General features: G+C 36.4%; 1 protein-coding gene across 50 annotated transcripts in view; it reads right to left on the bottom strand.

Moving 5' to 3' along the window:
* The window catches only part of NEB (nebulin), a 125,512-nt gene that overhangs the window by 36,787 nt on the left and 75,442 nt on the right, over window positions 1-13,283 (bottom strand). For all 50 annotated transcript variants that reach the window (XM_052675144.1, XM_052675150.1, XM_052675152.1 and 47 more), the window contains 21 exons: window positions 12,827-12,931; window positions 12,629-12,733; window positions 12,083-12,190; window positions 11,256-11,369; window positions 10,598-10,795; window positions 10,058-10,162; window positions 9,336-9,440; window positions 8,951-9,058; window positions 8,464-8,571; window positions 7,465-7,572; window positions 6,741-6,845; window positions 6,546-6,650; window positions 6,268-6,366; window positions 5,928-6,038; window positions 5,646-5,750; window positions 4,865-4,969; window positions 4,337-4,441; window positions 3,253-3,357; window positions 2,852-2,956; window positions 2,630-2,734; window positions 2,048-2,152 (listed from right to left, as the gene is read on the bottom strand). In XM_052675144.1, the coding sequence (XP_052531104.1) occupies window positions 2,048-2,152; window positions 2,630-2,734; window positions 2,852-2,956; window positions 3,253-3,357; window positions 4,337-4,441; window positions 4,865-4,969; window positions 5,646-5,750; window positions 5,928-6,038; window positions 6,268-6,366; window positions 6,546-6,650; window positions 6,741-6,845; window positions 7,465-7,572; window positions 8,464-8,571; window positions 8,951-9,058; window positions 9,336-9,440; window positions 10,058-10,162; window positions 10,598-10,795; window positions 11,256-11,369; window positions 12,083-12,190; window positions 12,629-12,733; window positions 12,827-12,931 (2,319 nt within the window). The remainder of the gene's footprint in view (window positions 1-2,047; window positions 2,153-2,629; window positions 2,735-2,851; window positions 2,957-3,252; window positions 3,358-4,336; window positions 4,442-4,864; window positions 4,970-5,645; window positions 5,751-5,927; window positions 6,039-6,267; window positions 6,367-6,545; window positions 6,651-6,740; window positions 6,846-7,464; window positions 7,573-8,463; window positions 8,572-8,950; window positions 9,059-9,335; window positions 9,441-10,057; window positions 10,163-10,597; window positions 10,796-11,255; window positions 11,370-12,082; window positions 12,191-12,628; window positions 12,734-12,826; window positions 12,932-13,283) is intronic.

Raw genomic sequence — 13,283 nt, 5'->3', positions numbered from 1 at the left:
GAGTGGAGAGATTTAGGCACAGTACTGTATGTATTCATTCAGATGTGCATACAATTTACATCTATGTAATTAAGAGTACATGCTGAAAGATTTGCTTATTATCCCATTGAGGAAATTATGAGAATATTTTCAGGGAGATAATAGTAAATTACATATAAAAGCATGGGCACTCAAAAATCCAATATGCCACTGCTGCTTTATGTAGAAGTAAGAAAGAAGGTAGTATTTGTGGAAGCCAATGAAAGAGAGCTAATAAATGCATGACACAACGTGCATTTTTTAAAACCTCTCCATTGACTTCAACAGGCATTAGATTGGAAATTAATTGAATATGATGTCAATTGATGCACAGTACATGAAAGTACATACAGTAGAGATTAGCTCACTCAAAAAGTAACAGTCCTTTTTGGGTGGCAAAACTAAGACTATCTGATCTGAACTAAAACATCACAATATCACAGGTGAAACCTCTGATACTGCCAGCTGTAAACATTTCACACAGGCAGAGCAGCTGGGAGTGAACCAGGCACTTTCTGGCAGCACTGGCAAGTGCTCCTACGGTACCTGACTGCTCAGTGTAGTCCCCCACTTGGCCAGGAGGTTCTTAGGATCATCCACAATAACGCTGTACCTATCTTTGAGCTTCTCATAGGCAGCCTTATATAATTTCTGCTCAGAATAGCATAACAAATTGTAACAAATTAAAAGAAGACAGTGAAAACATAGAGATCCTGAGATCACAGATGCATCATTTAAACCTCTTCGTATGACATATTCAAAGTCAAGGATTGAAGTCCATATCCAAAATAGAAAATGTATTATTGTTATAAAAACAAAACAAAAAACACAAAACGCAAAGAACAAACAAACAAGAAAAGAAACAGAAAAATATGCCAAAATAACATATGCAACTCTAAATTTTATCTGGAAGGCATAACTTACAATTGAAAGATACCTTCAACCCTGTTCCTGTCAATCTTCAAGAAGCCATTTTATAATTTACTTCCTTCATGAAAAAGAGCTGCTGAAGCAACCCTGTGTGGAACTAGATTCTTGATTTGAGTTCAAAGAGAGCGTGATGAGATGGAAGGGTGAATTACAGAGTTACATTATCATCAGACTTTCTGTAAGCAAAAACTTTAATCCATCGTGAAAACATCACTCATATAATAGAAGACATTTAAGTAAGTTTATTTCAATGTATGGGGCCCCTCCTAATACGATTTTTCTCTTCCATGTTTTTCATAATAATTTGTTCCTTATTTGTAGTACCAAAGAACAGCAAGACTAAACATTAACAATCTTCCATCACAAATTCTGGTTCTCTGCTTATCAGACTGAGCATTAAATTGTAGCAATGATTTCTGCACTTAACCAGGTTAACCAGATTGCTGGGTTGTTGTTCTGTTTTTTTCTTTCTGTGGGACTGGTTTGTAAACCAACTCTAAGCTGGTAAGAATTCATCCAGACCACACAGATTTTCAGGGCTTTTTTCCTAAGCATTCAATACCACTTCTCACAACTAATTAATGATTTTAATATTCCTGATACATTAAGTTCATTGCTTCTGTAGCACAGGAGAAAACAACTAAGTAGTAGAGTCAGAGAATTCAAGGCAGAATATCAGAAATGAAACTGAGCTATGATTACTTTGGCCACAATACTATCTTAGTACCATCACTATTCCATATTCATAATACTATGCTTTAATTCTCTTTACACCTTTTTCCACACTGCAATCAACAGTTTTTCAACAGTGTTACTCAGCAGGTAGTATTATCAAGTTAGCAGCTCTTTACTGGTCAGCAAAGCCAAAGTTTTTTCCAGCAATTTCAAAAATGGAACAGAGGGGTCAAGATTTCACTTCTTAGTTACTGCAAATCTGTTCTGTGCTAACATTCAGGAAGGTCACAGGAACAACCTTGCATTTCCTGATTTCAGTCTGACCTTAAGACATCCTTAGCTCTGAATCTATTTTCATTTATTTGCAAATTCAGAAGGACAGTCAACCCTTGATTCCATACTAACAGAAATCTTTAACACTTACCGCATCCAGCAACTGAGTTGCATGCTTAAAATGCCTGTTAATTGGAGAGTCAGCTACGTACTTGTAATGAGACTTTGTCTTTTCAAACGTCTCCTTGTACTTATGCTGCAGGAAAAAAAAGCACAGATATACATCACAGAGTTAACTCCAAGTTCTTTTAGAATTTTAGAAACTTTCTGCAGCAAAATATTGCTGATTTAATTATTTAACTCAACTACAAGCAAAAAATATTATACTGCAAAATAGCTGTAAATGTAACATCTTACAGAATGGAACTATCGTATCAAGCACTCAATGGAAGCATCAATTCTTGATAACCTTAAAGCTTGATTTCTAGAATCACTATGAAAATCACAATGGAACAGAGATTTTTACAGGGACCACAGGGGATAAGTAAAAGATCATTTTGCCTCGTTTTTCTTTCACACCAAGAACTGAAATTATAGATCTTTTCTCAAGTTCTACCATGACAAATTCATATCAGTGTCTAGGCTGGAATTGGATTCTCCTAAGAAAAACCAAAATATAAGAAAAACATAAAAACAAAAACCATTTAGCAACAATTCAGGGTGTTTTACTTACCCCACTGTAGAGCACTTTATTCTTTCCTGCCAATGTAAAATCTGGTGTATCCCACACATAACAGCCGATGCCTCTGAGCCACGATAAGTCTTCCTTGTATTTAACCTTTAGAAAAGAAACAAAGGATGCCTTCACTGTTTCAAGAAATAAAACTCGGTTTTCATTTAGGAAACCTACATATCAAGTTCCAATCTCTCACATCCAGGAACTATTTGAACTCACATCACTAATAGCATCTGTGACGATACGATGATGGAAATGTTCTGGTCGGTCTGGGATTGATCTCCAGACTCCCAGCTGGCTCATATAATTTTCTTTGTATTTCACCTACAAAGAAAATTAAGAGAATGAAAAAAACAGATTTTGAGAAGCAGAATACCTCAACCCATGCAACTTTTAGACATTCTTTGTTTCCAGAGCACCAGAAGTATAGCAGTGGAAATAAGATTTACTTGTATTCACTTTTTTTTTTTTTTTAAGACCAAAGGCAATCAAGCATATAATCAAGGAAAGAAAATATTATTAACAGTGCTGATCATATTTTTCCTAATTATTTGATACAGTCAAATAGACTAACAACATGACTAGCACGTTCTAGGTTATTAAATGACAAATATACATACACTGCTAATATCATCTGTGACTTTTCGATGATAGACAATATCCAAAGCATCTTTCACTGTGTGGTATTTCCCCTTTGTGTTCTCAAAGGTTTCTTTGTAGCGCAACTGGAAATAAAAGAAGTAATATATTAAAAAATATATTTATCTATCAGGAATCATTTTAGTTAAAAATCCTGTATCTGAGGAATGATAAAAGTTATATGTTGCTTTCCAATATCCTAATATATGTCCTGAGGAATTTCAAGGAGCTTTAACTACCTAAAATCAGTTACAATTTGACTGAGACTTGTGAAGAAAATTTGAAAGGAAAGGAGTTGGCACATCTAAAGCAAAACTTCATCCTATTCTTTCAGATTGCAGACTGAGAAAAGATGCCATGTATTAAGTATTTGATCTCTAAAATAGCAAAAAAAAACCCAACCTATGCATTCCTTCTTCTATGTTCTGGTCCAGAAGAAAGCAGGAAGACTATTTGCCTCTCAGGGGAAAGACCTTCTCAGAAGAGAAATCCAGGTGTGCAAAAGAAGTGATATATTCTTAAAATCATAAAAATCCCTCTCATGAGAGCAGTAAGAAATATTCTCATCAAAACACTGGCCTAACAAATATTCCATCAGGACTTCCCAGGGTATCTGGGCAATGTGCAGTGTAAAATATGTAGCAAAGGTCCCACTAAAGAGTGAGATCTCTGATTTATTTCTAAATGAAACAACGAGCAAGTTCTCAGGGACACGTAAGTGAACTCCTAAAACCAAGCAGAGATGAAATTATCTGAATCATTTCACACTGATCTGTGCTACCGAGTGATTTCATACGTAAGCAACTTATTTTTTTTCCTTTTCTAAGTCAACATTTCAGTGCAAAGCAAAATGAATATGAATTATAACAAAGGTAAGAAAGCACTACAGTGACACCAAGTGAAAACTATTTCTGTAATATCAAATGGAAATGGAAGAGAGGTTCTTGAAACAAGCTGAGACAATCCCTGGCTTGCATGCTTGTTCCTCACTGACCCCCCCCCTTTTTTATTTTTTTTTGTAGAAACCAAGAAAAATTGGAATGAAATCATTTGTGGACTACATACATCACTGGCATTCAGGTATGCTCTCTTGGCTCTGATCAAGACTGGTGTGTCAAGGACTGGTGTATATTTATCCTTCATCTTCTCATACTGGATCTTATATTTTGTCTAAGAGAAATAGTAAAAGTTAAAGGTTACATCTTCAGTCTTAGAAGCAGTTGCCAATCTCATATTACATTGACAGCTAGAGGTGCTATCCGAGTGCACAACGTCATTCTTGCAAAGCTCTCTGTCAAAACACTGGGAAATAAACTTGGCTGTTCAATTCATACTAGATGTTCCACATTTTGCAGCCAATCTCCCACAGATTCTGCAGACAAGTATTTAGAAACACGTATCTTGTAAAATATTCAAGTTCGTAAGAAACGTGCAGTCATTTACCACAAATTGTAAAGGAAACATGGAACTTAAGTATGAGCTACAATGCTAAGTAAAAGGCGAACAGATGTGAGCCTTGAATCCATCATCAAAATTAGAAGTGAAACTTCTAAGCTGTTTAAATATTGGTACGAAACAAAAGACCAATCTTACCTCACTGACCATGTCTTTTACATGCCTGGCATGCGTGAAGGCTGGAGTCTGGCTACCAGCATGGTGATGAGGTCTCTCTTTGGTGGCAAGTTCCACATACAAATACTGCAGCAAGACAGAAAGAATCCAAAAAAATACATTTCAATTAAGTTTTACTTTATCACCCTGAAAAATGACTATAGGTTCACAATAAGTTCACTATAAGTTTTGCATAAACACCCAATTTACCCCAGGAGAAACTGGTGTGAATTGCACCCTTTCACTTTCCATATTATCTCAGTCCACCTTTTTCCATTACTCACAGTGTTCTGTAAATACTAACAATATCTTCATTAACCCCCAAGTCCAATGCATATGGTATTAATGCTGTCTCTGCCCTACGTCCATGCCTCACTTTGATAAAAGCATCCAAAACAGTCTGTTTTTTTTGGTTGGGTAACAACATTTTGTACTACTAACTCAGCAAGAACTATATGAATGAAGATAATGAACAAATGGTAGACTGACAAAAGTACTTATTCCTCTGACAAAGTCAGAGTTTCAGAGAATCTGAACACAACAGACCACGGTTCAATGCTTTGCTTCAGACAGCCAAAGTTGGATTTGTCCATCACAGAGGTATGGTAAACATGAAAAATCAAGCCACTTAACAATGGCTGTTTTTATAAGTACCCTCTAGGAATTCCACATTGGTTTGAAATGACCTGGAAAGATTCTGCTGTACTTAAAGATAATATTAACAAAGAACCTCAATTGTTTTTTATTAGTAGAAATTTTTCACCTGGCTCTGTATTTTTTGTCCTTTCTTGGCTCTTAAGTAGTCAGGTGTGTCAAGGACAGAAGTGTATTTTGTCTTCAGCTCCTTGCCTGCAGCTCTGTAAACCAGCTAGAAAAAGAAAAGTCTGTGAATGATTTCTTCTCTTACATATATTTGTGTAACAGCTGCCCAAACACAGCTTTGCAATTGTAGCATCTCTCAGATTTCTGAAAAGAAAACAGTGAGAGATCTGAGCTTTACTTAATTACAGCTACCAAAGATGAATAAAATGAACACAGAACTTACTTCACTCAAATGGGCTTTCAGTTCCTGAACATTCCTGTACTCAGGAGTATCCAACACCACACTGTATTTATCCCGCATCTTCTTTGCAGTATCAGTATACACGTAATTAGACTGAAAGATGAAGGCAGTATCACTTAGGAAGCTCTTATTATTCTTAGTTGCAAAGAACATCACGGTGTGAAGTAACAGCACTTTGAAACAAATAGCCAGAAGCACAGCAATACATGCTGTCGTTGGTCTTCATTTATTTTCATATACTTCACTTCTTGGATTACATATCACACGTGTCACTAAATGTGTTGTTGTTATACATCCATTCTTTACATAAGAAAAACCTTACCCAAAGCTTACGCAGCTGACGAGCACGGACCATATCAGGAGTATCATAAAGGAAGCAGCCCAAGCCCTGCAACCACTTCAGATCCTCTTTGTATTTATTCTACAAGGCAATTAGGGAAAGAAAACCAGAATATTAACTTTGCAGACAAGTTCACTCATCAGTCCTTAAACACAATTACAAAGCATTTACCTATTACGGAATAGAATAAAAGCCAAATTCCACTTTCAGTATAAAATTTCTACATTCAAATACCAGGTATCTTAATAGGAGATACTTACATCACTTGTGATGTCCCCAACATAGCGGCAGTGCAACACCTGAGGAGTAAATGGCAAGGAAATCAAGTGTCCTTGCATCTTAAAGAAATCTGACTTGTAGATCAACTGAAAGACAAAGAAAAAAATAGTAGATTTCATGTAAGATCATGCTGAATATTCTAAATATCTTCTGTTCTATGTTAGAAAGGCACATACATCACTGACAGCTTCCTGTGTTGCTCTGACTTGACGGATTTCTGGTGTGTCTGGAGTAGTATGAATCTTATCCTTGTTCTTGTGGTACGTTGCCCGATACAACCTCTGTATGAAAGAAGACAGGATTTTACATGTTAAAAACTTAAACATTGCAAGAAATGTAGCAGAGTGTAAACTCTTGTCTTTTTAGGATAGCTCTTTTGCTAGATATTGCAGAACTAACAGACAAAAAAGGGAGCAACCGTACTTCTAACCAGTCAGACTTTTTTTGATAGCAGCATCTCTAACAGCAAAATGTAGAATCTAAGACCCCAATCCTATAAATACATAAACACATATGCTAAATTTTCAAACTAGTACTCATTTCTTTGATCATTGACTTTACATGTATATAAAGTTACAGATTCAATGTCAAAGACACAATTTCTGTACCTCTTCAACCAAACAGCAGCAGGATGGCTAATGAAATTAAGCTAGAAGTGATTTCATTGTAAGATAATAGTGTTACAGGACTGTAGAAAGTTAAGAGTCATCAAGAACATTAAAAAGCCACGCTACCCAACTCCAAGGCTGAATCAATGATCCCCTGCCATTCTGGATGGACATTTATCTATCCTGTTCTTAAAAGCCCCAGTGAACATGGATCCTACCATCTTTCCAGTCAATGTATTTTCATCCCTCAGATTCTGGGCACTATAAATACAAATGAGAACAAATACTGTACCTCATTAATGACTTGATTCACTTTCTTCACATTCTCAAACCCAACATCATTAGGTCCCAGAGTATAGCCTTTAGCTTTCATATGTTCATAGGCTTCTTTATATTTCAGCTACAAAGTGGGAAAGAAATCTTTTAGATTGAACAAACGTGTATAGAAACTAATTTTCCTTATGCTTCTAGTTACACTGCTGTTCTGGCAATAATTTGTGTAGATTTTTAGACTCAGATTTTTGGAGACAGTCAAATGAGCTACACCAGAGCTAAATAGGCATCATCCTATCAAGATCAAAATACCTTTATGATCTCACCCAAGATGAGTAACATTTTAAATTCCTCTTATGTCTAACATGATATGCACATCTGTCTGAGGAAATTTTTATTTTATAGCAATTGCTTCAATTCTGTTAATGTAAACATTACCAGTGTTGGGAGCTGAGTGCACTGGTAAGAACTGATTGCTGAGACCAGGCACACCAGAGGTGTCAGTCCTTCCCTTAGCAATGCTGTAGGCACACCTGTCTTCAGCACTGCTTCCATCCTCATCTTCTGGATGGGCGCTGGTCCTCCCTCACAAGTAGCTCATCTCTAGCTCTGTTTTGTAGCCTGGTTTCAAGTCCCATCGCTTGGATTTACCATGCACCTATGCTGTTGGTAGCTTGCCTCCAATTTCTGTTCTGTCTCCTCTATCTCCTGACTGCAGGAATGGAAGCTGGCCCTCACTTTGTCAGAGACTTTTGATGCAACCTGCTATCAGCATCCTGCTCTACCTGCCTTACTCAGTGGGACTTCCCACTGGCTGATGAATTTACTGCTTGTATCATGGTCATCATAAGTTCCTGGCTCAGGCAAACACATGGAACTACCCCCTACTGTTTTTGCTTTCTGGTAACCATTCTCACATCTGAGAAATAACTGCCTCCACAGTCGTGTACTCCTAGAAAACAGGCACCAAATTTTCCCTGGTAACTTGTGTTATAGAAGGACACAGTACATTACTTACATCACTGCCAATGTACTGGACGTGTTTGGCATGCTGGAAGCCAGGGGTATCTTTGGGAAGACTGTATCCAGTAGGCAGAGCTTTCAAACCAGCCCAGCGATACAAATTCTGTAAAGAAGCAGGGGGAGGAAAAGGGAGAGTCTTTGAGACAACTGTGTGTAGTATTTGACAGTATTCATTAGCTACACAGAAAATCTCTTATACACACTCAGCAACAGATTTCCCAGATATCTGCCTTATAATGCATGCTTGAAGGTTAAATAATGACACTGTGCCACTTTATTTTCATGCAGTGGAATCCAGCTTCCATATCTGAAGAGCTAAATAAAGACCAACGTTTAAAGAATCTGGATTTTGAATCTGAAAACACTGTGGACTTGCAGAAAGGAAAGATCAAGAGAAAGCACGAACATGCATCAAACAGGAGAAGAATGTGGATGTTGGGTTTTCTTTGGCATTCTGATGAAAACAAAGTTTTTATACTTACTTCACTCTGTATCTTGTTTGCATGACGTGCCCGCTCCAAATCCACTGTCTTGTTAGTGGGAATCGCTTTGCCTCTAATTTTATTTAAGTAGTCACCACGATAGATAATCTAAGAAGAAGAAAAAGTAATTAAAGGAAAGTCATAACGCTGATGCCTTGTCACAGTATGTATTATTTGCACACACATGGGAATATCTTCCAAAAAACTGGATGAAATTCTTTTGAATTCTGGCAATTAATGATTTTAGTGACTGCGATTTAGTGATTAAATATTTAGTGATGCCTTAATAAAGGCAGGGTCAATGAGCTGTGGATAATAAGCAATGAAATAATGACTACATATATTAAAGTGACATTTCTAGGACCCGTGAACAAATGGCACTTACCTCACTGGCATTCAAGCCACTGAGGATACTCTGGACATAGATAGGAGTGTCCATGACCACAGTGTATTTGCTCTTTGTTTTTTCTGCAGCAGATTTGTACTTGATCTGCAGAGAGAAATTCAAGAACTCCAGTCAGTAAGACTAGTTATTGTTAACTGGTTTTATTGTATTTTTATATTTACACTAATTACTGTCTATTTTATTTGTTACTTATTCTATTCATGAATCGGCATTAATACACAAAATGTCTTGAAATTAAGGCTGCACAAATGAATATGGCACCTACTTAAGAACTCCTTTCAAGAAACAGTGGGAAATGTCATCAGAATATTTATACGCACCACGTGATGTGCACCAACTTAATTAGGGGGCATACAATCAGTAAAAGCACAATGATTAATTCTCCCATTTTAAAACCTTAATCCCAAGATAAGGATATCTTTACTTCAATGGAGTCAGCAGCTTCACTCAGTTTAACATTACTTGCAAATTTACTTGGATGCAGGACTCGAATGCATACTGTCATTTATAAAGGCACTCACGAGAACTGGCTCCAAAATGGAGCCCTGGGGGAGACAGCTAGTAGATAATTCAGCAGAGAAGCATATATGACATTTTTCAGACCATATCTGAATTAGAATAGAGCTACTCCACCCTGTTAATACAATGCTTTGAAAAATATTAAGAAGTAAGCAGAAAGAGTGCATTCAATTCAGACTCACATCACTGCGAAGGTCGTAGGCATGTTTAGCATGGAGAATCTCAGGAGTGTCCCAAACAAAGCAGCCAATGCCTTTCAGCCAGTTAAGATCATCCTTGTATACCACCTAAGATACCCGAGAAAAGAAGCAATCTCAGATGTGCACCATGATCCAACCCTTTTTGTTAAGTCAGTCTGAACACAACTGTCAAATGCTGGCAGGTTAATGTTTCTTGGTTTTTGACATTTTTTGTTTTGAGAAAATCAAAACAATTCCTTTCGGAATTAAAATGATTTTTCTACAGCACTTCAAGAACTGCAAGGTTTAGGCCCAGAGCCTATACTGATAATAGTGAAATGATGCATTCCAAGCCACACTTCAGTGCAGACTGATTTGTCTGTGTTACAAAAACAGGATATAGATGCTGTGCCATCAAGCATAATAGATATGAGTGGAAACCACAGAGTGCTCCAATCAAGTTTCTGCAAAATCATTTCCTCTACAGAGCACAAATGCAAGAATCCTTTAAGAAAAGTGAACCACAAACACTTGTGAACTTACATCACTGATCTGATCAGCTACTTTTCGAACATGTGCGTTGATCTGAAGATCTGGTAAGCAGATCCAGTTGTGGAGACGCGTGCGGTAATCGATTTCACTGATTTTCTCCTGTGCATCTTTAGCAGCAATTATGTCTACCATGTCAGGAATAATGTGGATTTTGGTTTTATTCTTTTCATAGGTTTCCCTGTACAGACGCTGCAGAATTAAAACATTCACATTAATAATACTGGCAAGTAGCCTGAATTACTAACTGTTGATAAAGCTGAGGCAAAAGACTGTGGTATTCTACTAATATTTTCACAGACTGCTATAGTTGGAGAGCAATCATTTTGGCTATGACTCACATTTCCATCTTATCTACTCTAAAGATTTGCAGATTAAGGATCCTTCAAGCTCAGCAGTAATAAGAAAAGGGTGCTAAAATACAATTTGTCAAATCTTCATGGCAGTGATGTCAACGAGAGGCAGGCCAGGCAGTGTGCAATGTTTCATACATAAACATATTAGACTGAGAGGTTTAGAAGACAATTCAACAGTTGATGTAGAAGCCTGAAAAGACATTTGCTAAATATGGTAATCACCCACAAATACTGAGCACTGCCAAATGCCTACTGAAATACATTATCTGTGTGGTTATTAAGAAAACACCACTTACATCAATATTAAGCTTTCCAACTCTAAGGCACCTTGCTATATTGGGATCATCCTCAACACTTCCAGGTATTGTGTATAGAGCTTTGAACTTGTCATATTCTTCTCGGTATTTTACCTAAGCAGATGTAAAGAAAGACAACAGATAACAAATTCAAGTTAGAAAATTGTAATTTTAGAACCAAATCAGTAAGTAAATCAAAAACTATTCAGTTCAGTCCAAAAAGTAGAGGCAGCATTTAAAGCAGGATCTCCGTTTCAATTTTTATTTTTATTTCAATTTTATTTTATTTTTAATTTTAATTCAATTGCAAAGAAAATGCACTGTAACTACTGAAAAAAGTAAGAACAGTTAGCTAGAAGGTTTTTAAATAAATAAATTGAATTTACTAGTTATTTTTATTGCTACAGCTCTTTCCTTTAAATCTATCCAAGAGAGGGATCTCTCATTAGCTTTTGCTCAGTAATGCAACAAATCGTGTCCTTCTACAGTCAGTAAAGCATCATTTAAAGACATATAGAACATTTGGTGCTTTTCTGACTCAGGCCACTTAGGCTAAAAGAGAACTGACTATAATTTTTCTAGAAGTTGCTTGTATTATTATAAAATGCAACTTTTTTTCCATGAAAAGGAGCAGCAAAGGACTATCTAGCTGTTAGTGAAATTATTCTCACAGAAAAAGGGTTTGCTACAGATACATATTTAAACTAAAAGATTCTACAGTTCCAAGATATTAAAATGCTTTGATACTTAAATGCAAGACATGAATGCTTGAATTGCTAGAACTGATCTGATTAAAAAAAAAAAATCAAAGTATTTTATTGACTTACAATACTGGCATTATGCTTCAGTTCTTTTGCACGTGCTAGGGATACAGCATCAGAGGGTAGTATGTAGCTAGTAGCTTTCACCCTGTCCCAGGCTTCCTTGTAGAGATTCTGTGGGGAATAGAAAGTCTCTATCAGTGGAAGGATTCCCTGGGTAATAACCAATGTCCAGTAAAAAAATCAATATCCCTTCTGTTGTGATGATTATTTTACACCTTAACTATTACTTCACAGAAATTAAGACAGCACAGTATTATAATCTTGATAGCACACAGAAAAGGTAACAAAGTTCTTTCCTGTTCATCTTATCCATTCTCGTACAAGAAGTCTTTTTGGTTCAGGTGCAACTTTCTTCACAGAACCCATTTATTAATGCTTATATTTTGACAAGACTGAGCCTGTCATTCAGCATCTTCTCCATACTCACACAATGCAGAGGGCTATCACTGACTCTGCTAAGTTTCATATTTATAAATTTATCTTCAAACAGAGAAGACAAACAAAATAAAATTAAATATCTCAGTAGTACCTTGAGAGAAAAGCACTTACATTGCTAAAAAGATGTTTCAGATTTTGAATTCTTTCAGAGTCTACTGTTTCAGTCACAGTTGTATACTTGTCCTTAGTTTTATGGTAATCTTCTTTGTATTTAACCTATAAAACAAAAGATGGATTCAGTGAACTCGTCTCAAATCTCAGAAGGAGCAAAGGAAAAAAAAAATGAATAGAAAAGAAGGGGACACTCACATCACTGGCATTTATAGCACTCTGCACTGCAGTCACATAGACTGGTGTATCAGTAACAACACCAAAGTTCTGAAAATTCTCTTTTCCAGCAGCTGTATATTTTATCTAAGAACACAGAAAAAAAAAATGTTGAAAATAACCACAAAATTTTCGTGCTAACTTCCTTTAAAACCAGTCATTTAAAATCAGGTAACAGAAGGATAGGATTACAGTCCAAGCAAGACCAACTTGAAGTTACTGCTGTGCTGAAGGAATGCTTCTACATAGGAACACAGCAAGTATGAACTATGTAATACAGAAAATTGTGGATAATTGTGAAGCACATCTAGGCTAAGAGAACAACCAGCAAGACAACAGATACCTTTCTCTCAGCATAAATAACTTAAATAACATAACATAAATAACTTAAATAAATAACATAAATAACTGAGGTATCTTGTGTACAGAGTTGCACACA

The sequence above is a fragment of the Tympanuchus pallidicinctus genome, unplaced genomic scaffold (assembly GCF_026119805.1).
Source record: "Tympanuchus pallidicinctus isolate F22 unplaced genomic scaffold, pur_lepc_1.0 scaffold15, whole genome shotgun sequence".
NCBI classification, from domain to species: Eukaryota; Metazoa; Chordata; class Aves; order Galliformes; family Phasianidae; genus Tympanuchus; species Tympanuchus pallidicinctus.
Note: the sequence above shows the minus strand (reverse complement) of the source record. Positions and strands in the feature narration are given on the sequence as shown.